Raw genomic sequence first — 26,384 nt, 5'->3', positions numbered from 1 at the left:
GTCAGTAATACTGTAATAACTTTCTATGGTCAGTAATATTGTAATAACTTTCTATGGGGACAGATGGTTACTAGACTTATCGTGGTGATCATTTCATAATGTATGCAAATGTCAAATCACTATGTAGTACACCTGAAACTAGCATAATAGTGTATATCAACTATATTTCAGTAAACAATTATTTAAGAAAATAAAACTGTTCTAAGGGCCCAATCATTTGACAAGTTTTATGAACATAGATGCCCACTATAGCGATAGCAGTTTTCATAATACTGAAAGTTAGTATATAAAACATATAAAGGAATCACACACGCATTTCTTTATAAACATATAAAGAAATCATATATGTGCAGACACATATAAACATGTAAGCAATTTTTCCATACATCAACTTGGCTGTGATGGGAATGTAATTTCCTAAGGAGGAAAGTAAAGGTCAGACTGGTCAAATGGTTAGGTATCTCCCCAAGTGACTCAGGGATGATAAACACTGTTCTAGACAGGCTTCAGGTTACTTGGGATCTTTTTGGAATATGGTCACAGGTTGAATGAACTCAATGCTCTTGGCCTATCTCCCCAGTTCTTTCCACTGAGAAGTAGAATGCCGAGGCTATGGAAGTTGAAAAGATCCCAGTGGAAACTGAGATGTGTCCTACTTGGGAAAAATTATGCCTCCTCATGGGTTTATGGTTCACATTCTGCACAGGTTTCTGGACTTGATGGAAGGAAACTCTATGTGTCAACTCAGAGAAGGACTCCAAATCCTCTCATGTGTTACTGAAGTCTAGATCAGTAGACTGATCTAGTAAACTTTGAAAATCAGGGACAGACAGGAACCTTCTTAACCTAATAAAGGCATCTACTAACACATCACCACCAAAAATCGCACTTCATGGTGAAATGATAGAATCATTCTCTTTAAAATCAGGACTGACACATAGGGGCCAGTTATCAGCACTTTTAACAACACTGCTCTGGAGGTACTGACCAGTGTAGACAGAACAGAACAAAAGTATAAGAATTAAAAGGAAGAGACAAAAAAAGTCATTATTCATCAATGGTGATTGTGTTCACAGACCCCCAAAAGAATAGATAGACAATTTATCGAAATTAACAAGAGTTTAGCAAGATGGTTGAATATAATATCAATGCACAAAAATTAGTTACATTTCTAGACATCAGTAATAAACAAAGTATAATTAGAAAAAGGCAGTATTTTCAATAGCTTTAAAAGTAATACACCAAGAAATAAATCTAACAAAAGATGTACAATACTACATAAAGTTATAAAACACTAAACATGAATAAAAGGAGAAATATGCCATATTCAGAAACAGGAGTACTCAATGTCAAAAAGATGTTAATTTCCTCCAAATTATTCTATAAATTCAACACAATTCCATTAAAACTCTTATCAGGATTTCTTATAGTTTGACAAACTGCTTCTAAAGCTGTGGGAGATCAAAGAACCAAGGATATCCACACTCGAGTGGGAGAACGAGGGATGGGTACCTCACACCTGAAATGAAGATCTGTTCTAATAAAACACAGTATGCAGGATAATTTGGTTTAAAAGCTGAGATAAGCAGACCAATGGAATAGAGCAGAGAACCAAGAATCAAACCATGCATAATCGGAAACCTGATATTGGGCACTGGACTAATCAGTAAACAGGCACCTGGATAATGGTCATCCGTATGAATAAAACAAAAATCGGCTCTTTACTTCAAAACATATGCAAAAATCAGTTCTTCACTGAATAAAGGTGTAAACGTAAAAAGCAAAATTTGAAAATTTTCAGAAGGAAACGTAGGAGTATATCTTTATGACTTAAGTATAGAGTAATGGTGCTGCTTATATAAAGTTTAAAAACAAAAGTAGTACTTCTACATTCCACTGAGATCTACATACACATGTAGTAAAATGACAAAGAAATGCATAAGAATGATAGGACACCAAATTCAGGGATGTGGATTCCTCTGGGGAGGGGAAGTACATTAGAGATCATACAGGGCGTTTGAACTGTATTTGTAATGTTTTATTTTTCTACTGGCTGATGGTTTCATGGTAATTGTCATATTATTTATTGTTAGAATTTTTTTGCACATTAGAAATTTTTACAATGAAGAAAAAAGGTTCAGGAAGGAGGACACTAATTTCCAGCACAGCTTGAAGTATGAGACTACTCAATTCTTCCTAATTTTTTTCAATTTGACCCCTGAAGTCACTGAAGGAAGAAAAAAAATTTTTTTTAAACCTTATTCCATTAGGCTATTGATGTCTTTCCAACATCAAACCTGCAGAAAGGGAAGAGATGTAGGGAGTTCCTGACCTTGGAATTTAACTGGTCCACATTCCTATCAGTAAGTTTGCCTTGTCTTCTGCAAAGTCCTAACATACCCAGGAATTTTTGCTAGTGTGGTATCCATTAGGCAGAATATAGTTTGGAAGGTATTACAAAAACTGTTATATGTGAGCAAAACCCCCAACCTATTGTCTTTTAAAAAATGAATTCTTCAGTCATACTTTACTCTCATTTCAAAGACAAGGCCATTTGATAAGGGAACAACTTTCAATGTAATCTCAGAGGCCACATCTTAAATTACAGAGGAGAAACAGAAAGAGGACCTGAAGGAGAAAACCCCCAAAATCCTAAGAAGAAGATCTGCAAAATCTTCCTCATCTTCACACATGGATCTCAAAAAGCATTGATTCTAATTGCTTTAGTGACCAGGAAGGTGTATTAGAGAGAAGATAGGCAAAATATTTTCCAACTGGACAACGAAGACTTAGTTTCACACAGACATCGAAAGGCAAACAAACACTTCAATGTCTCAGAAAACAGCTGAGTGATTATCTTGAACACTACTTCAGATTTCAATACCTTAATCAGCTCTTTTTCTCGATGGAGCTCCTCATGAAGTTCTGGAAGAGGGTCTTTACTTTGTGCCTTTAAAACTTGCAACCTGTTTCTCAACTCCTTGATTTTCTTTTCACACTGGTCCCAGGTCTGTTTGAAAACAGTATTAAAATTGATAAGTACTTTGTTGTTTAAGAATGAATTGCAGGAATAGGATAATTAATTTAATCCATGTAATTGTTCTATTAAATGTGTTTTTTGTAAATCACGCAGAAACCCAGCTCCTTGTCTTGAGCAGACTGTGGTCTAAAAGAGCATATGGGACAGCAGGATGGTTTTACGCCTCTCTGCAGCTTTACGTGCGGCTCACTCATCTCAACCACTGGGTTGCTTTTGGCTTCGAAATATTTCTTCCTCCCTCCCCACATCTCTGACCTAGCTAACTTATTTCTATTTTCGTTTTGGAAAAGTTCACATTTAAAAGGCTACTAGAAGGATTAATTTTTAGCATTTCCAGTCTTGGGTATATGCTCTAATAGCACTGAAAAGCAAAAGCACTCAACCACTTTTCTTGTCTTCTTTTCTGTCATCCCTCTGCCCTCTCCCTTCCCCCTTCTAGAAATAGCTTGGCTTTAGCGACCCTTTCACAGCCAAGTTTCACTCTCCATTTCTTACCACTGCTCTGATTGCCGCCTCCTGCTTGAAGCAGTTTATAGTTTACAAAGCTTATCAACTTCATTATCTCACTGTAATTATAATAAGCTTAGCAGACAGCCGCAAGTGTTACTATCACATTTAAAATAGGAAAACTGAGGCTCAGAGAAAATCGACTGGTCCAAGGACATGCAGTTAGAAGTAGCTTAATCAAGAGTCAACCTAAGGCTACAGTTTCCCTGTGGATGCCTTTCTTTGATATCAGCTCTTTTCCTTAAACCTTATGTTACTGAGCAAATAGTTGCCTGTATTTTCAAGTACAGAGGGTTTAATCCATTAAGATAAATTTCTATTCCTGATATTACTAAAATTCCTCCTCCTGAAGTTACTAAAAATAGACAAACACAGACTCAAACACTACTCTATTCCTCAGTACTACTGACACAAATATTCTTGGGTTGGTCCAATTGTACGCTAATACCTCACTTAAGGAGAGGCCACTTATCTCACAACATAAACTCTCTGGAACATAACCAAGGAGAAAGTGAAGGGAGAAACAAAACAAAACTATGAGTCCTTATCTCTTCCACCAAACCTTTACTTGCATTTACCACCTTGCTTTGCAAACACGGCAGGTGCTCAACAAATGTTTGCAAGTTAATGAATTTCACAGTGTACAGGCCAAATAAAATTCAGATACTTTATTCACAGGAGAGATGTTCAGGCCCTAACTCAGCATATATTTATTCTGTATTCAGAAAAACATCTCTGACAAGCTTGGTTATCTGGTTTTGGTACCCACACAACAGATTAAAGAGTGGGCTATAAGGAGTAAGTATACTCAGGGAAATAAAAAGTAAAAATAGACAACTTAAAATTAAATAGAAAGAAAGACAAACAATAAAAACCACATAAGAACTCAAAAAGCATAGCAGTGCAGGGGCAGGTTCAAAGCAGCTCAGAGTCCTTGAGAACAACTTGGGATATTTTAGCATAATAAAATATTAATGATTTTCCTAATAATCACTCAACAGAAAGCATTTTGGTTCTTAAAGGTATAATCATAAATTATTTGGGAAATTCAGTTATATGGAAAAGTGTATTCTTTGAAGGCAGCAGAAAGATGAAGTATCACTGTGTTTATTTTCATATACCATACCCAAAGACAGACCATATGTGGAATGTTAGCTTTGGGTATTGAACGTCCATTGAACATGAATTAGTTTCCTGTTTCATAAAGGTAAATATAAAATAGTACCTCAAGTATTTAGATATTACCATTGAGCTTTTCCAATGTTGTATTATTATTTTACATCAAGTAACTACCATGATTTGTGGATTAGTAGGACTCAACGTCCCTTGGAAAACCCATAATATTGTGATTTCCTAAAATCATTCCCATCTTCATACAGCAAACAAAAATTCTATGTACTGTATTTGAATATCATGAACAGAAAAGTAAATGGTGAGTTTACCTCTGCAATGCTCTGGAACTGTTTAATCATCTCTCCTAGTTGGAGTTTTGTGTCCTTCCAGTTGTCTTGAAGTTGACTGATTCTCTTGTCAATTGACTCTTTAGTTTCCAGGTGAGTTGTGTTCAGTAACTTTCCCCCAGCTTCCAAGGTTAGTGCATAGGTTGTCTGCCACCTCTGGAAATGGATTTCTTTATTCTTAAAAAAAAAAAAAAAAGTAATTTGCTTAAACCTCTGATGTGATCAAAATGTGACTCTCTGCATGCATTTGTGTGTATTTCCTTCAGAGCTTCTCTTAAATGTTAAACTAGGTATAAATTAGACAAATCTGGTTAGAACACACACACACACACACATACACACTCATTCACATCAAAGGCTAATATTTTTATTGAGTAGACAGCATACTACCAAATGATGTGTTCTTAAAATAATTTCCAAGGGTTGGTAAGAGATAAGATTTTAGTATAATGATTAGAAGTAAAGAGAAATTAAAAATACACTTCACAGAATAAAAGCCTACAAGATAAATGAATCCAAGAGTATTAAGAAAATGACTGGAGTATTAGATCCGATATTAAGAGCAAATACCCATTACCATTATGGTATAAAGAGTCAGCCTGCTCCTAACCCACAAGGTAAGAATGTGCACATTATGCTAAACAAATTTAAAAGGAGAGAATAAAAAAGGTAAAAATACAAAAATAGACACTTAAGCACATAAATGTACACATCAGTGTTTATACTAAAGCAATAGCTTTAAAAAATTCCATTTGGATATCACATAGGCTTTTCTTTAAAAGGGACTGAAATTAGGTATTTATAATACAAAAATGAAGTAAAAACTTTATATTTCCAAAAGCATTTGGTTTCAGGAGAAAAAATTAAATAGCTTTTATTTCTGTTGCATATATGATTTCCTTTATTTTCAAATTTCTCAAGGGAGACATAATATGGGCATTTTCCAAAATGGAAGCTGATATTAAAAAAAAATCAACAGAGCATTGATTTATAAAGATATTTCTGAGAATACTCAGGATAACCCAAATGCAAAGGAGAAACACACACAAGAAAAACTGCAATTCAAGGAACACACCGCCCCTCCACACTTGTCCTTCTAATATGCAGTACTGCTCAACACAGCCACTGTGATACGTGTCTGTTAGCCGCTTCAAACTGAACTCATCAATAGACCTGGTTCTTGTCCAGTCTCCCCTGACTTGGTCAACAGCACACTATTCACCAAGATGCTCAACCCCAAACCTACAGTCATCTGGATTTAGATTTTTATTTACCTGCCACATCAAAACCATAAGCAAGTCTTGTAAACCCTACCTACAAACATAGTCTTTTTATCATCACTGTGATCACCCTTGTCTTATCCATCCTAAAAACTACCCAAGACCATTGAAATAGCCTAACGAGTTATGGCAGACTGTATTTTTCACAAAATGGCCACAATATTACCAGCCCCACATGTTCTTCTAGAACCTTCACATTCCCCCCTCCTCTTGAACCCGTGTAGGCATGTGTGATGGCCTTGATTAATAGAGGATGGTGGAAGTGGCTGACGTCTGAGGCTAGGTCTAAAAAGGCAATACAGCTTCTCTCTGGATCTATCTTTTTTGGGACATGCACCTTTGAAGCCATGAGCTGCCATGTAAGGAGTCTGGCTACCGAAAGTCTCCAAGTGGAGAACCCACAGGGAACAAAGCCCAAGGAGCCCCAGCTGCTCCAGTTCCTGGCTGTCTGAGCCTTTCCAGCTCTAGTACTAGACATGAAAGTGAGGGAGCCTTCACATGAGTCCAGCCTCAGCCGTCATCTGACCGGAACTGCCTGAGAGCCCCCTGCAAGAGCCACCTAACAGCCCTGACAACCTCCAGAACTGTGAGAGAGAATAAGAAATGTTTGTTGTGATGCGGCAATAAAGAAGTAGTACACTGGCATTCCTGCTTCTTCTCTGACCCCCACCAACCCCCAAACCACCTTCCTCAGAGCAGCCAGAGGACATTTAAAAAATACAAATCGTTATCGAGTTGCTTCCTCTTCCAACTTCAACGGCTTCCTACTATCCAGACTGTCATCCAGCTACCTCACCTCCCTCCAAAATGCTCCTCCCTGACTGCCTATCGAGTCCATTTTCCATCACTGCTGTCTCACTGGCTACACTCGTCACACGAGCCTTCTTTCTTCCTCTGCTTTGCTAAACTTGTTCCCATCTTGGGGACTCGGGAAAACTCTTCCCTCTGTCTGAAGGTTCTCCCCCCAGATCTTTGCACAGCTGGCTTCTTCTTGTCATTCAGGTTCCAGTTTAAATGTTGCCTCCCCAGAGATGACTCAATCTAAAGCAGTCACCCAGCCTCTCCATCACCGGCCCTGTTTTAATGACCTACATATGCCATGTTGCAATCTGATATTTCCTTTATTTTTTGATTTGTCTGATTTCCCCCACCAATCAGACAAATTAGTATTTATTGATTTGTCTGATTGCCCCCACGGGAGCAGAGGTCTTCTCTTGGTCCACACCATATACCCAGCACTTAGAACAGTGACCAGCAAAGACCAGACACTCAGTTAATATCTGAAGCCTAGATAAATGAATGAGGCAAGCAAAGGATTTCAGAAGGGTGCTGTTTTGTTTAGCTGTCACTCTACAGTGAAGTGTGGTTTGATAGCTCAATGCAACATGCCCTGGGAACTGCCAACTAATTATTCTAGTCCTGTGCTCATCAAGCAACTTTCTGATTGGAAACGTTGTTGCCTAAATGAATTCACCCTTCAAGAGTAAGCAGGAGTCCCACTGTAAATTACTACTTCGTGGTAGTCATTTATACATTAGTCAGTGCTTTAAAAGCCTGTCACCCCAAACTTCCCCACTCTACCTACCCATCTCCAGTCCGTCTCTACTCCCACAGCCCAAGACAGCTTCACTATTTCTGGATGAATGGATAAGATTGGGTTTCTGACCCCACAAGGCTAAGGATAAGGCTGAGTAGGGTCCCCATGACCAGCTGGCCTCCCCATCGCAGAAAGCACACTTGAACGTCATGGAAAACACAAAACCTGAGCTGGACGAACATCTTCCAAATAAACAGCACCCTATAGTTCCCACACCGCTGCTGTGCATGTCCTACCTTCAGCTCATGGATCAGACTTCTTGTTTGGTGGAGGCTGTAGCAGTCCTGGCTCTTCACTGCAGACAGCAGGTGGCTGGTGTAGGCGAGGAGGCGGAGCAAGTCCCCCTCGGAGGTGCTGAAGTACTGCCACTGGCTCATCAGCTCATCGATGTCACTCTTCCTCTGCCGAACGCCCTGGGCGGCGCTCTGCCACCGCTCCTTCAGCCTCGTGAACTTCCAAACAAATTCCGGTCTTGGGAAAAATAGATGGTTAGAGAATTCTGACATCAACATGTAGAAAAAATAACTATCAACGTGTAATAGGAACTTAGATTTGCTATTTATGTGCACAATTTACATGGAAAAAAACTTCTTTAAATCTGAGCACCATTCAACGTAAACATGATGGGGAACTTGGGGCTGGGGCAGGGGCAGTGTGTGGGTTGGTGAAAGGCGTTTATCACAAGATAATTGCACATGGCCTAGTATTTTGCTGGCAAGCATGACAACCACTGCCTTAAACAAACATAAGCTGTTTTAACACAGATTATGCCATGTGCTTTATGGAAAACATGGGATCAATGGGAAACAGATGAACAGGTAGGTCCCTTGTAATGTTATCGATTACTTGAGGGTTGTATGCTACATAATTTCAGCAATAAAGAACATGCTTTCTGCAACTACCCAACTATTTCTTTCCCAGATAAACAACGTCCTTCACATGATAAATAAGGCCTTTCATTTATTATGGGAAAAGTCACGCTTTGCCGTACTGATCAGATCAAAACTAGTTAATCATCCTGAAATTGGCTTGGATTTTATTACTTCAGAGCTAGGAAAAATGGGTTTTATATTTCTTAGTTATGTTGAAAGAAGATTCAGAGGTATATGGGTGATCATGGGGAGGAAAATAATGCCTATAGAGACATTTGGAGAGGTCATTTAAGGCCAGGCCCCCTCCAGGCTCTGTCGGCAATTTCAGCAGCTATGCAAGCAGGTACAGTTACTGTCACCAGGCTGCCTAAGGGGCTCTGCTCTGCCTGACTGGAACTCCCTGGAGACCCCAACCTCACGTACACAGCATAGAAAGAAGTCTCTTCTTTCACAACTGTGACATAGCTACCTACTGGGAACAGCAGCACTTTGAAATTTATTTTTTAAATAGCAAAACATCATGAGGCTGAAGGTAGAGAGGAAAACACACTACAGAAAAATCCTTTGGGGTAAAAACTTAGTTAATGGTACTAGGTGGATGGGTGTTTGCAAAGCATCTGGTCTGCTAAGCCCACCCATTTACCATAGGGAAAAGGGCCCCTGATGTTTTTACAGCCATGAAGCAAGACTCCATCCTAATATAAAGTCAGAAGACCGGCCCCATGGTGGCCTACCAATGACATGGCCGCAGGCACTGATGTGGTCAAGATTCACATGGTGGAAGGCCCACCAGGCTGCATTGCCTTCCACAGGCCCACAACCATTGCGAGTCCCAAAGAGCTTACCTCTTCTCTATTTCTGCTGTGTCCAGAAGTTGTAAGCACTGGGTGACATAAGAGTCAGCAATTGTCTGGTTTATAGAAACTTCAGCTTCTAACATCTGTATATGAATTAAAATATGGGAATTGTTTTTGTGAATTTCCTTATAAAATCTAAGCTCACAGAGGATATGTGAGGTGATTAATTTTCAAAAGATTTGAGGCTAACTGCAAAAAATGCTTAACCATCACAACAGCACCTATGAATATAATTAGAAGCAAATAGGTTTAATAATAACTACATCTAAGGCCCATTTATTGGGCTTTTTCTATTTGTTAGGCACTGAGTAAAACATGCATTGTCTCACTTATTCTTCAACCTTACGACTTAAGTAAATACTATTAGACTCATTTGAAGAGGAGGAAACTAAGATGTTTGGTAACTTATCAAAGTCACCCAGCTTTGCCTGGACAGATTTCATTTTCAGTGGATGATCTTAATGTAACAATGCAGACTTAAATCAGTTACACTAAAAAGTTACAATGAACTAATCATGCACATTTTGGAAATGCAGGATCTGCCTATAACCACCAGTAGTACTCTCAAATATACATCAGCATAAGCATGGGGAAATGCCTCTGTGAAATTATTAATGCTACAATTATAATTATACCGAGTGCTTCAATACTTTACAAAACTATTCAGTGAAAATGCAAAGATGACTTGAAGTATTTTAACATGCTCTTGGTAAAGTAGTATCGTGTTCGCATTATGCAAAAGCAACGTTGTGCTAGAAGCTTCCACCTACTGTAGAAAATCTAGGAGTTCTGTCATTAATAAAATAGAGCAGCAAAACAAAATTTTGAAATTTATGAAATGTGTGAGAATTTTACAAATGATCAACCAACAACTGAATTTGCTCAAAGACATACGTTCTGTGTTTAGGGATTGAGGATTGATAGGTACTCTCTGTATTTTACTTTATTTAATCTCTCTTCCCCTGAGTCCTGCCCCAGGGTGAGGGGTCCAAGGTGGCAGAGAGCACAGGTTTATTTACCTCATACGTTTTCTGCTGTTCCAGGAGAGCAGGGAGGCTGTCAGCAATGTTCACCTTGAGCATCTCTTCTATCTTCTCCAAAAGCTGGACCCACTTTTCACAGCAATAAAGAAACTTTTGATTCAATCCAATCCCCTGAAGTTCACTACGAAGGTTTAAAAACAAACAAAACAGAGCCAAATAACAATGACATTACTGGGCTCAACTGTTAATTTTGCCTTAATTGAAACAGAATGGGAGAGCTGGGCTGTTCTGACCTGCAGCGTTCCAGTGCTGTCGCCGTGGCCCGAATCCATTGCCGGTTCACATTTTGTAATGTCTTGACAGCTACATCACTAAGTGGGAGCTTGAGGCTTATTCCATTCAAATGCTCAATATCAGGTGACTGGGCTGTCAGTGCCAGCACATGATTCTGTGAAAAAGAAATTAAATTCCAGATTTTTGGATGCCAATAAGATATCTGGATTACGAAAAGGCTTCAGAAATCCTACAGACCTTCCTTATCTCAAAGAAGAGGGAAAACTGGGGCCTAAATAGGTAAATGACTTGCCCACAGTCAAATAGCTAGTTAGTGTCAGAATCGGACCTGAACTCAGATCTCTCAATCCTGTGCCTCTTCTAGAACAAGCTGCACACATGGTCAGAACTGAAACAGCCCAGGAAATAGAAAGTGATCTCAGATTTTTGTCTTTGAAGAAGATGGAAATGAGCTTTCTTTTTTAAAGGACCCACTCTGGACCTTCAAGTCGCATTTAGTCTGCCGACAACTTGACCTTCAACAGAACATGCAGTTTATTTACAAAGTAAAGGAAAATTCAATCCTTAAAATAACCCTAGCAAAGCATGGTAGTTACACATCAATATTATGGTGAAATCATAGGAAAGCAAACTCACCAAAATTTTATCTTTAAGACAATATTCCAGGGACAGCCTCTAGGACAACAATATATTAAGCAAACATCCTTCACCATATCCATGTTCTCACTACAGAACTCTGCCACAATAGTCTAGGTCAGGGTCAACAAACATTTACTGTCAAGGGCGAGATCATAAATATTTTAGCCTTTTATGACCCATATGATCTCTGTTGCAAATATTCAACTCTGCCCTTGTAGCATGAAAACCCCCACAGACGGTACGTAAATGGTGGAAGGGCATGGCTGTGCCAGTAACACTTTATTTACAAAACCAGGTGAGGGGCTTCCCTGGTGGCGCAGTGGTTGAGAATCTGCCTGCCAATGCAGGGGACACGGGTTCGAGCCCTGGTCTGGGAAGATCCCACATGCCGCGGAGCAACTGGGCCTGTGAGCCACAATTACTGAGCCTGCGCATCTGGAGCCTGTGCTCCGCAACAAGAGAGGCCGCGATGGTGAGAGGCCCGCGCACCACAATGAAGAGTGGTCCCCACTTGCCGCAACTAGAGAAAGCCCTCGCACAGAAACGAAGACTCAACACAGTCATAAATAAATAAAGAAAAGAACGTGAATTTCTTTAAAAAAAAAAAAAGCAAACTGGGCTATTCATTTCAGTAACAGTCAAGTGGTCTTAGTTTGCATTCAAAAAAAAAAAAAACCAGGTGAGGGGCTGCATTTAGACCATGTGCCACAGTTTGCTGACTCTTAATCTAGGTTATGAATATTGGTCCTTAGGAGTTTGCAAGATCCAGAATTCTTTAATTCTTCCATTCATCTATGTTAACTATACTAAACTTACTAAGGTAATAAAGAAGGAAAAAAATATACCATTAATTTAATAGGGCATCTTACTTTTTGATCTTCAACTAACCAGAAAAATTCAATTAACCTCAATAGCCAACTGCTAGATTATTTTAGTTCACTGAAGCTAACTAGTAAAGACTTCAAGATTTAAAAGTCTACTAAAATTACTGAGGCATATTACTAAAATAGATCTCATGACCCAGCAATTCCACTCCTGGGTATACACCCAAAAACAACCAAAAACACTAATTTGAAAAGATACATGCAACCCAATGTTCGTAGCAGCATTATTTACGATTGTCAAGATACGGAAGCAACATAAGTGTCCATCAACAGATGAATGGATAAAGAAGATGTGGTACATATATACTATGGACCATAACTCAGCCATAAAAAAGAACAAAGTTTTGCCATTTGCAGCAATATGGATGGATTTGGAGGGCATCATGCTAAGTGAAATAAGTCAGACAGAGAAAGATAAATACTGTATGATATCACTTATACGTGGAATCTAAAAAATACAACAAACTAGTGAATATAAGGAAAAAGAAGTAGACTCACAGATGAAGAGAAAAAACTAGTTGTTACCAGTCGGTGGGGCAATACAGGAGTGGGGGAGTAGGAGGTACAAACTATTGGGTATAAGATAGGCTCAAGGATGTATTGTACAACATGGGGAATATAGCCAATATTTTGTAATATAACTGTAAATGGAAAGTAACCTTTAAAAAGGTATAAAAATTAAAAAATTAAAAAAGAGAAATAATCGACAAATAAATTGTATATATTTAAAGTGTACGGGACTTCCCTGGTGGTCCAGTGGTTAAGACTCCGTGCTCCCAATGCAGGGGCCCTGGGTTCGATCACTGGTCAGGGAACTAGATCCCGCATGCCACAACTAAGAGCCCGCATGCTGCAACTAAAGATCCTGCGCGCCACAACTAAGACCTGCCACAGCCAAATGAATAAAATAAATAAATAAATAAATAAATATTAAAAAAATAAAAGAGCAAAAAGCAAAAAAAAAAAAGATCCCTATGTTGTCATACTTTTCTAGATCTTAGGGAAAACAGGTCAAGAATGAATGGCATATCAATGACTGTGCTCAAGAGTTAAGATGCACATAGATGACAGTAATTCACTTTTTATTCTATGGTGAACCTGAGCCCTTAGGAATGACAAATATTGGCAATACCAGGAATAAGTCAGGATTTCCTTCTTTTTCTTGCTGGTAGAGTTTATCCAAATTCTCTTCTTCATGCGTAATGAGACCTTTTAAAGAGTCCAACTGGTCCCCAAAATCCTTGAACTGTGATAGAACAAACTAGAACAAGAGAAGTTTTCATTAGAAACAATTTTCATGTGCATCTATAACAGAATCAAGCACAGCCTTGTGATAAAAGTCCAAGCTGTTTTCAGCCCTAAGCAGTTCATTATCTTGAATCCAGAACACTCCTGATACTCACTTTGTGCCTTTGGCAAAGTATGAAGCCTTCACAGGGATGAATAGATCAGTTGCTTGACAGGGGCACCTAGAGGAATCCTGCTAGCTAAATATATTTTCCCCGCTGTGTGATATTGGAGCCCCATGGCCTTCTATTCAGCTTTTTGATAGTTCATGCACTAAAGGCTTTTCAAAAAGTGAATAAAATACATAACAAATGGCCGTGCTTTAAGCAGCTACTCTATGACTCAATTACCCCACTTGGAAGTTCAAATAACTATGAGATCTGAACAGTGCATGAAATATTCACTTTAACATGTTCAATAAAGAAGAAACGTATGCTTAAGATCTGCCCATTGCCCATGTGATTGAAGAATCACATGACTGAAGAATCATGTCAAATGGTAGATATGTTTAGGGCATCTTTATTTTGTGGTTTCCCTAAGGTGCAGCCCACAAAGCACTAATAACTATCACTTCGCAAGATATAAGGAATTGAAGGGAGTGTGCAAATGTCCAAGACTTCAACTTGAATAGAAAAATAAGATGAACCTTAAATTCATTTGTTTTCATAAGCAGCATCTTTTCCAAGTAGGAAGCCCTCTGGAGGGAGTGCATTTGACCAGAGAGGAGCAGGTGGGTGTTGGGCTCTGCAGGCTGTGGGAGTCGATCCAGGAGAGTGGAATCTTGGAGAAAGGCTTCTTTTGTCTTCTGCACATCATGCTGCAGCTCCTGGAGAAGAAAAAAGTGATCGCAAAACATTTCCTCCTCCTTTCCCAACAAAAATCCCCAACTCATGCCACTCCATCAACATCTAGGAGAATTTCTGCCCTGAAATAGTGGGTGTGGCTTTTTGTTACTGTTTATTTTAAAGAGATAAAAGAGCTAAGCCTTCTTTATATGATGCACATCACTGGGTGCTGTTCTGAAATTTGTCAGTTCAGAGCCAAAAGTAACCATAGATAAATAGAGTTGGGGCTTCTAGTTTACAGAAACTGGAGATGACTTGGGTACAGCCCTATGTTTTATATTTCTAATCAGTGAACACTTTAAGGATCTGCTTTAATGCATTTTAAGAATCAATCCAACCCCATCCTCTGCCTGACACGTTGTGACATAAATGGATTCATTTGCAGAGAGCGTAGAATTTCATTGACCAGGACGATTTTAGGGCTACTCCAGAAATATTGCAACTGTGTGAAATTTCTGTTTTTGTTGTTTTTTAAATGCCAACAGATTAGACAGAAGTTGATCAGAAATATGGTTCATATCTGTTGGATTCTTGTCTCTAATTTAATTGGTTAATACTTCTTTATTTGACCTACAGTATTAAAAGATACAAAATGTATCTGGTCACCTAGTTTAAAACTAGAAAGTATTTGCTTTCCAGGCATTCATTAACATAATAGAATAAAACCACAGAGGAAAGTATACAACTCTTAAATAATAGTCTAAAAATCATTATATCCACAGAAAAGCCTTATTAACATGGTGGTGAATCTAAACGATTATTCATTTAGATTAGATAATTATTTAGATTATTTAGATAATTATTCATGATTATTTCTAAATCAAGAGATTCAACATCTACTATTCTTACATGACCACATGCAGCTGATATATTTCTGCTTTTATTGGAGACTTTGTATGAAGCTTCGGCTTTAGAGATTTACCTGCTAGAGTGAAAGGGGAGATTTGGAAGGAGGTGGTGTCAGGTGCCCCTGACCCAGCTACCTGCTGCCTGGCCCTCACCTCGGAGCCACCACCTGGCTCTCCCAACCCCACACGTCCCTGTCTTGCCTGTGTCCTACATGGTCTGCTCACACACCTGTCCTGACCCACTCCTCCCTCCCTGTGGTCTGTCTAGTCTCTGGGTCATGGCCCTGTCTGTCAGGCTGTCTTGGCCTTGTTTTTCCCAATGGGCTTAACGCCTACCTTTACGTCCCGCAGGGCTGGGGGCAGGATCTCTGCCAGGTTGTTTCCAGATGTGTTGATGTTTGCGAGCTGTTGGTACTTCGCTTCCTGCTGCTCCAGTCTTGCTGCAGCTTCAGCGTGAGCACTGTTATATGCCTTCCAGAGCTGTAGCGGGCTCTGGGCCCTCTGCAACTGGTCTGCAATGTCTTGGTTTACCTGCGTCCACCTGTCAGGGCAACATGAACAACAGGAACCCCATCCATCCTTTCCTTTGCAGCAAAAGCACAGTGCCCACACTCTACCCATAAGTTAAGAGCAGATAGATTAAGAAGACGCGTTAATGTCTTTTCAAAATTAATGCCATCATTAATATATAAATAGAATTCCAAATTAGGATACTTCATTGACTTTATAATTCTCCACAAAACCCGCAAACTTTGTGACTGGCAGGAAATATCTATTGCATGATGAATGTCTCTTAGGCAAAAGTGAAGAAAGTACTGAACTGTTTGCCTGATGAAACTTTCTCCACATGGGAGGGCCTCCTATTTTATAGAGAGGGTCTTTAAGTAGGTCTTATTTAAATTGTGTTTATGTCAAATTTATTTTCTAATTACAAAAGCAACATGTTCCTTATATAAAAGTAGAAATAAAAAACAATATATTTTCCTACTTCTCAGTGAAGGGTATTTATTTTCTATTATGTTCTAAATTTGCTAATGTTTTAATGTTTTGTAGAAATACGGTATGTTGTAGGACTAATTTCTTTGTGGATTGAGAGAAAAAAATGGCAGATATTACCTGGTACTTGATAATATTTTATTTGTTCTTTAGAGAAAAGTTAATTCCTGCGTATTCTCTTTCTACTTAGGCCAATTTGCATCAGAAAGTTACTCACTTGGTAAAACTGATCTTAGTCACATGAGAAGAGAAAATTGTGTACCCCTCAAAGGATGCTAGCACACAATATATGAGGGAAGGCAGCAGCAGAGTACCCAGGCCCCAGATTTACATAGCTGGTCTCCATGGGGGGGCCAGGCTAAAAATCAACTCTGGAGTCCAGGCGAACTTAACTAGAGCTGTTGATGAAACCTAGTTAGAGACCTCGCTTTTAGAGTGGATACCACCAAGTTATGAACAATTGCAAATATTAAAAGTATTTTTGCATCCATGAAAATTAGCTAATTTTGTGGTGCTGGCGCATTCATTGGTTGTATGATTTTTTTTTGGATTCTCATTTATATGCACTGCTAAACTGCTACAAAAACTAAAAATCGTAATAATAAGAAAAATAAGAAGTTATTTTCTGTAATACATTTTTCATTCTATTAAAATTGAAAAGTAAAAAAATGTAGAAATTTAAAAATTTTGTTTTTATTCCATACTATGGACTATAATATCTTGCCTTTCTTTCCCATTTAACTTAAAAAAATTTTCCCATGTTATTAATAAAAAATAAGTAAGCCTAAGTTTAAATGGCTGTACATAATGGTCTATAAATGGTCTTTTCTTGTTTAATTACCAAATTCCAGCTTAGTATGGATATTGGAGTAATTTTTAATTTTTGCTTCCAAAAATAATTCTCAGATACAACTCTGTTCAAAGGTTTTTTTCTGTATTTCAAGATATTGGTATTAAATTAGACTTCTTAGAGAATTATTGGGTCAAAGAATATAAATATATAAATATTTTTAAGGTTATGGGTATATGTTCAAACTGCTTTCTGAAAGCATTATAATGTTTACATTCTCACCCAAAGCACATGAGAATGCTTGTTTCACAATATCCTCAACCCCACTAAGTGGGCGAAAAAGGTGACAAATGGCATAATTGCTTTACTTCTTTGTATTTCACAAATTTTCTCAGAACCACCTGTTTTTAAACAAGATTTTCCCCAATTATAAATACAACATATGCTCACAACCCCCCACAAAACATGTGTATTTAAATCTACCCATACCTATATTGAGATTGTCTACCCATCTACCTACCTACCTACCTGTCTATAAAGAGAAAGTAAAAAAAACACCCGACATCTCATTAATCTAGAGATAACTACTGTTGGCATTTTGGTGCTATTTTCTTCAGTCTTTTTCAATATGCCTTCCAATATATTCTTGTGCCAACAACTGAATGTGTATGTGCAGTGGTGACAACTGAATCCCTTTAATAGCAACCTGAACCACCATATGTTTTGAAGGAGGCCCCCATTACTGTATGTGAAATTAGATACGTGTCTGTGTTTCTCTTTACCCTCCCTCCTCCCCCTCTTCCACTAAGGACTGGATCAAGCGCTGAGGACACCACTGCAGGGTACATAAATGTGGTGTCTCTCGTTCAACACATATTCAAAGTTGGTTTATAGGAGAGGCTGAATCTGCATGAAGGAAGGGTGGAGAAGGCCACTGAGGGTAGCTTAATCTTTTCACCACTGTCTGGAACAAATCAGCTTTGGGCCAACTTTCATATCCCATCCAGCTATATAAAAGCCTCACAATCAACCAGGGCCACACTCCTTAGAAGGAGTTTTCTATCATAAGTAGTTCATCAAAGAATTCCTCCCAACCTCACAAATATCTACTGAGAGGTATTCTAACGTCCCCTTACTTCCACCTATAATGTTTCCAGTGAGACAGACTGCCCATCTGGCCACCCCTTAGCCTGTTTTTGCCTGTTGATTTTGGTGCCCTTGAGGATCGCATTGGGCATTTAGCCTATGCCCACTGAACGTGGCTACACTGGGGCTGTACTTAGGACATTTCTAGATTGATTATACCAAACACTTGTACAAGGCAAGTAATAGCCTTCACAACGTCAAATCTTACGTGAACGAGATCCTTCAAAGCAGGAGAGACCAAAATAGTATGAAACCAGTTATCTCAGATGATTAAGAAGGCTTTACCCAGCCTACGTCCCTTCATTTGTCACACGTCATTAAGATATAAATATCTGCTCTACCATTCAAATTGCATCTTAAAGTGTACCTTGTGTGAGTATTTTGGCATTTCTCTTGAATTATTTCAGCAACTGAGGGGCAGTAATCTTTGAGTTTTCCAATAACTTCCTGGAGTTTCTTCCAACTCCCTTCACTGCTCTCAGCTTCGTCTTGAAGAGTCTAGGAGGACAGAGCAGGAATGTCAGTTGCAGAACAGCCTGGCCTCGTCCAGAGAAGGCAGCAGCTGGTCAACACTTGCCGCTGTACCACAATAATGTTAACACTCAAACTTTAATAGGACAGGGATAAATTATCAGAAATGTGAAGAAGAAAACTGAGAAGGCATTCTTTCATGGGGCTAGCACTTGAAATAGCATACTTAAAAAAAAAAACACCCCGAACCCAAACCTTTAAATTGTGAAATAATATGGACATGAAAGATGAAGAAAAATTCATAGTATACTTGTACCAAGTTTCACTTATTTGGTTCATGTCATTCATTTTGAAATTTCAAGTTATACTTTTGATGCTGCTGTTTAAAATACTGTTTCGTGTTTCTCTGTGGAGAACATAACAGTAATTGTGTTCATTTCTGTGCTTTCTTCCATTGGAGATTTTCTGCCAATAATGCATTGTGCCAAGATCTGGTTAATATACCTGAAGGTTCTGCACCTGGCATCTTAAGGCCTCTAATGATAAAACCACAGGTTTGCTGTGTTCCATGCAGTACCAGAATCGGATCGTCATCATATTCACTTCATCATAGAGTTTATCATAAATCTTCCACTCCTGTAAAACAGACTGCATGGAGGTCTTGAGCTCATTGACCTATACAAAAAGTAGAAACATATTCAGGAAATCATCGACAAGACGCTCTCTCATCTTTTTTGTTTCCCCCTCCTAAGGACTCTACCACTGTATCCAATTTAGGCATTTTAATTTGAGAGTGGAGCTTCAGTGATTCACTGAAGGTGAGAAGGGTGGGTCAATGAACAAGAAATATCAAAGAAGGCTAAGTTTTAGAGTAACTGAATGGAAAAGAGCCCTGAGACCAGAAGGATCAGCCCAGAGAGAGTTCAGCCTACAGAGGGACAGCCCAGGGAAAAAAACACTGAGTGAGGAATCAGAATCTCAGAGTATACATTTCAGTGACACCCTATTAGCTTTCTGACCTTGGGCAAGCTATTTAATCCTTGAGTCTATTTCTTCATCCACAAAACAGATATAATAAATGAAAACATAAAGAAAATCGTGTCTGTGAAAATGCTCTGAAAACTGTAAAGCATTATAAATGTAAAGTGTTAACCTGTGTTACCTGGCACTTAAGTCTGGTTACTACTGGAGAGCAAGCAAAACTTGGAGAGCATCATGCTTGGCCAAAATGATGGGCAAGTGCAAAGTAGGAGGAAATGCAATGGTGGCCATATTTTATTCTTTAATGTGTTTTGATAATTATGAAAGGTTGAAAATTGAAGCATTTAAATGATCTCTGACACAATCAAGAACATGCAAGTATATTGGGCTTCCCTGGTGGCGCAGTGGTTGAGAATCTGCCTGCCAATGCAGGGGACACGGGTTCGAGCCCTGGTCTGGGAAGATCCCACATGCCGCGGAGCAACTAGGCCCGTGAGCCACAACTACTGAGCCTGCGCGTCTGGAGCCTGTGCTCCGCAATGAGAGAGGCCACGATAGTGAGAGGCCCGCGCACCGCGATGAAGAGTGGCCCCCACTTGCCGCAACTAGAGAAAGCCCTAGCACAGAAACGAAGACCCAACATAACAATCAATCAATCAATCAATAAATAAATCTTAAAAAAAAAAGGAAAAAAAAAGAATATGCAAGTATATAAATCTTTATATATTATGTAAAGAACACTTATATCTCAACAATAAAAAGACAACCAAACTCAAAAATGGACAAAGGATTGAATAACCATCTCTCTAAAGAACATATACAAATGGCCAATAAGCATATGAAAAGACACTCAACATCCACAGTCATTAGAGATATAGAAATCAAAACCATGAGATACCACTTCACATCCACTAGGATGGCTATAATCAAAGTTGGATAATAGCTAGTACTGGCGAGACTATGGAAAAATTGGAACGCTCATACACTGCTGATGGAAACGTAAAGTGGTGCAGCTTCTGTAGAAAAGTTTGGCAGTCTCTCAAGAAGTTAAATACTGTATAGAATTACCATATGATCGACTAATTCTACTCTTAGGTATATGCCCAAGAGAACTGAAAGCATATGTTTACAAAAAAACCTATACACAAACATTCTCAGCAGTGTAGGAGGGCTTTAATGTCTCCATATCCTTGTCAACACTTGTTACTGTCTGTCTTTTTATTGCAGCTATCCCCCTGCAGCCTGTGGGCATCTTGAGGGTAAGAACCATTTATTTTCTTATCATTGCACCCTTGGCAGTGAGCACAGTGCCTCACAAAATATATGTTAACAAATGACTCACACAGATATGTTAAGCTCACCCCTACTTTTCTGCCTGAGTCCTGGGGAAAGAATGAGGCTGAGGGTCACCTATGGATTTCATTTACATGGGTTATTCCCAATTCTCTCTTGGAACAAATGGTTGAAAGTAGATTTTAGTAGATGACAAATAATCCACAATAAAGACTCTCTGGGAAACATGGACACACCTGTAATACGTTAGTATTTACAATTTCTCCCTCCATTTGTGGGGAAATGTCAAAGTTGCAGTGTCTGAGGATGCCTGTCCTTTGTCTTTTGGTGTTCTTCCTCCCAGAAGGGGTAAATGCAGACTATGACACGCCTTTCATACAATTACCAGACGTCTTCCACAGTCTTCTATGCTTTCTCCTCACCACATGCTGTTTCTCCCCACCTCTGGAGTTTTCCCTATGCTGACCATGCTTCTAGCTTAATAGAGGCTACATGCGATAGGATCATGCCCTCCCTGAGGCATCTCCCTGGGTGTGGGGAATCTGAGCTGCTTCTTCATAACTGCTCCTGTATATCTGGCCAAGAAACAATGCCAGATGCTCTGTTGGGTTTGGGGTTGGGGTTGGAGACTTTTTTGTGTGTGTGAGTACATTAGACAAAACAAAGATAACCAGGTGGATTTCTAGCTTGCCAAGGATGTGGGAATTTGGTGGCTTTGACTCTGATTATCCAGTGAAGGAAAAAAATAAGAGAGATCTGAAATGTTTTTCTCTACTTCACTTCAGTAGCTTTCACAGCAACTTTTCAGTTTTTGGTATTGAGCGAGTGTCCATTACTAAACAAGAAATAAGATAAAAGAAGGATACGTGGAGAGAAATAGTACACTGTAAATGAATTCTAGTACCTGGTTGATAACACTGTTTTTCTTTTGAAATAACTCTTCAATTTTGGATGCTGTATCTTCCAGCAATGGCATTGTCCCACTCTCTGAAGTCAGGTAACTTTGTCTCAATTCATCCAATGCTTTGGATTTAATTGCAAGTTGATTTTCTATATCCTGGAAGGGCAAGAGGAAAAGGTTTTCATATGTACAATATTACAAAACAATTAATAACGGGTAAGAGGTAGGAGTCTGCATTTTTCAAGTAATAATGTCAATAGAGTATATAATTTAATAACATTACACAAAAGACATTTTAATCATATCACACACTCTCAATTCAATTTTTACAGTGAAATTTTGTAATATGAATTTACAATATTACAATATGAGGTTTTACAATACTTTCCATTATTACATGGCCCTAGATTTTAGAAGAGTCTAGGTAGCAAGTCCTTATCATCATGGTATAGTAGAAAGAGTCTAGGAGATATAGTCTCCATTCCACGTCTGCCCTGTACTGGCTGTTGGACCAAGTGTTAAGTCATCAAACTGCCAAGTCTGCGTTTTTCCCATCTGGAAAATAGTGATGACATCCCAGGCCTGAGTAACTTAGCACTCAGGTGAAAGCAGGGTGGCCGGCTGGGGGTGCTATAGCACTGCACTTCCAGTCAGGAGGCGGCTGTAAACACTCTAACATGGAAATGGCTGGTGGGTAGTTAGAAACAGGATACGACCATCCGAAAAGATCTCTTATGGAGGTGTTGCTGCCCACATATTATATCCAGTATCATTCTGTAACCTGTAGAATGGGGGTGTGAGCCGACTTTCCAGCCCCAACAGTGAGGAGCGCCGTGCCTTCCTGTAGGCGGTGCAGAACCCACGTAACCTGTGCCATCTACAGCTCTGGGACAGTGGACCTGCTCTCAACAGGAGTGACACAATCAGGGCGGTGTGGAGGGAGGAGTAAACCCACGTTTGGGTGAGGGCACCTCAAAGACCAAGTGACCTGGCAAATGATGACTGAACGAGAAAAGGGCACAGCCAACATGCTCTAGCCCAAATGGGATTTAGACAGTGGTTCTGAGGGAAAAGTAGTCCTTTGAGAACACGTTACACAGTAGGTAAAATAAAACCATTTTCCTCTGAAGAAACAGAAAGAAATACTAAAAATCATGGAGACTTGAGTAATTTTGTAAATACTGGAGAAATTAATAAAAACACAAAAACTGGAAAACATCTAAATCAGAATTCCCGTGGAGCATTTTTTTTTTTTTTTTTTTGGCCGCACCGTGCGGCTTGTGAGATCTTAGTTCCCCAATCAGGGACTGAACCCAGGCCACAGCAGTGAAAGCACCGAACCCTAACCACTGGACTGCCAGGGAACTCCCAACATTTTTTTCTTAGGAGTAGCATTCAAATCTCTTAAGAACTACAATAACCATGAAAACACTTCTGTTTATCATTAAAAAACACCATTTTGCAATTCTGTAAAACACATGGACGTATCTATTTTATAGAAGAAAGTAAGTACCTGGGGGCTTTGAGGAGAACCCTCAGAAACCACGGCAGCTTGCCCTACTCCCTGGGGCAGGCGTGGTAACCAACAGCCTGACCAAGCCACGCCGGACAGGTGCCGTGTGTCTTCTCACCTGACAATCCAGGAGTGTCTTCTGCACCGAGATCACACTTTCAGGTTTTTGTAAAGTGTTCAGTCTCTCCTCTTGTGCCTCCATCCAGTTGTTCAGAATCTGTATTTTGTTTTCATTCTCAGTGATACTTTCCAAAAGTTGTTCTAATTGTTGTATCTACCAGTTATGAATAAGAAAATAAAATTTTCTTATTTTAAACCACATGCTTTAAAATGTAAATGTCGTGATATGTTATTTTTAATAGGATAATTTTGTTTCTTCTCAGATGATTTCTAACGTTTTGCACAAGATTTCCCAACAACTTTTGGAATAAAGATTCGTAAGTCAGGAAATATGAATTATTTTCTCCTTTTTAAAAAGAATCTAACATTTGAAATGAAAGCTAACCTGATAAGAAAGCTGGCTGTTCTGGAGTTCCACAATATCTGTACAAAACAAAATCATGTTGCTAACACTCAGTATTTTTTCAATGCATCGTCTATTGATATATGTAAAGCTTAAGAAAATTTTTTTCCCCAGACTCTCTTCATTAGACTCACTTAAAAACTGTCAATATAAAGAATATCACAAATAATGCATCAATTTAATAAAGTAATATTTTTTAAATGTCTGTGATTCTTCTCATTTCTAATGCCTACAATGTTTATTAGGTTACAATCATAGTATATATAATGTTTTATACTTCTTTTCATATGCCATAGGCACTTGCTATGTCATGACTTGTATTAACCTAAAAGGCTGCCCAGTATTTCATCAAATGGACACCATATCATTTGATTAATTATTTCTCTTGTGTTGGAAATTCAGGCAGTCTACATTTTTCACCAGAATAAATAATGTTGAATTGAACACTTGGTGCACATATCTTTTCCTTTTTGAAGGACTATCTACTTAAGATAAATGTAAAAGAAGTGGACGGCTGGGTTAAGAGATAAGATGATTATTATGGTTCTTGAAATTTTCTGAATGCTTTCCAAAAGGGTATGTAAGCCGTTATCTGCAATGTATGAATGTGAAAGCCTTGGGCTTTTATCTTTGTCTTAAGTTTTTCTGATTTAGTAAGTGTATAATGTTATTAATGTTTATTTCAAATGTCTGACAATTAAAGTTGTAACATTTCCATATTTATTTGCCAATTATAATTTTCTCTTTTGTGAATTATCTGCTCATGTTCTTTGCCCATGCATGTACTCAAATCTTAACTGTATGAATCTATTTGTATGCATTCTCCACACAATAAAGAAATCAACCAATTTTCATTATTGTATATAAATATTAAATATTTTCCTAAGAATAAGTTTCCTTAATCTTTTCGGTCATGGAATGAAAATCTACCAAGAAGCCATATACATTTTTCTTCCTTTTTATAATTTTTCTAAAGCTGAAATAGCTTTGCTGCTTTTTAACATCTACTTTCACAGAAAATGTCAAAACTTCTGACCATTTAGTAGCCTCATGTAATACTTGACATCTTAAATAACATTTCTCCTCTTCATTTGCCTAAGTCAATTTCCCACTAAGAAATCGCAAAGAAATATAAAAACTATTTCCAACACTTATATGCACCAATGGAGGATAGGATTTAAAAGGGGCTAGAATTGAGATGATTATTAGGTTTAACTGTAAGTTAACCACACAAATGTCTTTTTGGTTTTTTTAATGAATTTTTTTTGGCCACTCCATGCAGCATGCAGGATATTAGTTCCCCGACCAGGGATCGAACCCATGCCCCCTGCAGTGGAGTGTGGAGTCTTAACCACTGGACCAACAGGGAGGTCCCACAGATGTCTTTTAAAATTTTTCAGAAAGTGGTATTTTGCAAAGGCTAAATCATACATCAAGCTGTGACCACGAGCTCACCTTTCCATTCAGTGTTCCGTGGACCCGGTGCCATTGGCGGTTCATCTCTCCAAGATGCTCTGCAAACTCTGTTCTCTCATAGCGCTTACTTTCTACATCACAGGTGCTTAACTGAAGTAATGACTGGTTAACAAAGTCAACTATCCATTGTTTATAGTCCATTTCCATTCTAAACTCCTAAAATGAACAAAGAAAACAAAATTAAACCGCCAAAGCCTGAATTGAAGTACGTGAACTGGACCTCTCCTTTGGTTCACCGTAGGGGGTACCAGGCTCCCACCCAGTAATCAAGGGGCACCTGTCTGGAGTTATGTTCTACCCTCCCCTAACCCCACCACGCATCTGCTTTATTTGAGTGGAGAGTCTTTTTTGGGAATTACACATTCCTGGGAACAGAGAGACTCACCGCTTTCAAACAGACTGAAAAGTCAAAGATGGTACCATGTATGGTAGTTGCATCATAGGAACCAAAATCAAGACCCAGAGTCTGACAAAGGGTTCCTTTGAGAGGCTTCCTGAGAGCTCCACTGGAATTCAGTGCCATCCTGTGGGCTCATGGAAATGACAGGATGGGAAGTCTGAAGTTAAGCCTCTCCCAGGAAACCCAGGACACCTTTAAAGAGCTCTGCCAGTTTAGGCAGCTTCTCTGCTTCTCTGTGGACCGTCTAGGCCTCCCTGTTTGGATGGCTTTAAGTTCTAGAGCAATCCTAAACTCTCCCAGGGCCAAGCATGTTTCTGTTTAGGCTGATACTTGTTGGGTTTATTCTGGCAAGTTCTAGCACCTCCGTAGGAGACATCCAGGGGTAAAACTATGTGCTAGGTTACTAGGGCCTGTGAGAAAAATACACATAGACCCTCTACAGATTGTACTACTCACTGAAGTTAGGATGGGATAGGATATAAAAAGGAAATCCTTGCTAAT

At 38.9% G+C, this 26,384-nt stretch overlaps 1 protein-coding gene across 9 annotated transcripts in view; it reads right to left on the bottom strand.

The window, feature by feature from the left end:
- SYNE2 (spectrin repeat containing nuclear envelope protein 2) overlaps positions 1-26,384 on the bottom strand; it is a 317,434-nt gene that overhangs the window by 42,157 nt on the left and 248,893 nt on the right. For all 9 annotated transcript variants that reach the window (XM_057542105.1, XM_057542104.1, XM_007192976.3 and 6 more), the window contains 14 exons: positions 25,463-25,639; positions 23,603-23,758; positions 21,975-22,127; positions 19,301-19,471; positions 18,693-18,823; positions 15,730-15,934; positions 14,347-14,526; positions 13,546-13,674; positions 10,890-11,044; positions 10,633-10,777; positions 9,602-9,696; positions 8,121-8,355; positions 4,990-5,184; positions 2,885-3,010 (listed from right to left, as the gene is read on the bottom strand). In XM_057542105.1, the coding sequence (XP_057398088.1) occupies positions 2,885-3,010; positions 4,990-5,184; positions 8,121-8,355; positions 9,602-9,696; positions 10,633-10,777; positions 10,890-11,044; positions 13,546-13,674; positions 14,347-14,526; positions 15,730-15,934; positions 18,693-18,823; positions 19,301-19,471; positions 21,975-22,127; positions 23,603-23,758; positions 25,463-25,639 (2,253 nt within the window). The remainder of the gene's footprint in view (positions 1-2,884; positions 3,011-4,989; positions 5,185-8,120; positions 8,356-9,601; positions 9,697-10,632; positions 10,778-10,889; positions 11,045-13,545; positions 13,675-14,346; positions 14,527-15,729; positions 15,935-18,692; positions 18,824-19,300; positions 19,472-21,974; positions 22,128-23,602; positions 23,759-25,462; positions 25,640-26,384) is intronic.

This window comes from Balaenoptera acutorostrata, chromosome 3 (genome assembly GCF_949987535.1).
Source record: "Balaenoptera acutorostrata chromosome 3, mBalAcu1.1, whole genome shotgun sequence".
NCBI classification, from domain to species: Eukaryota; Metazoa; Chordata; class Mammalia; order Artiodactyla; family Balaenopteridae; genus Balaenoptera; species Balaenoptera acutorostrata.
The sequence above is the reverse complement of the archived record's forward strand: the minus strand, read 5'-3'. Positions and strand labels throughout refer to the sequence as shown.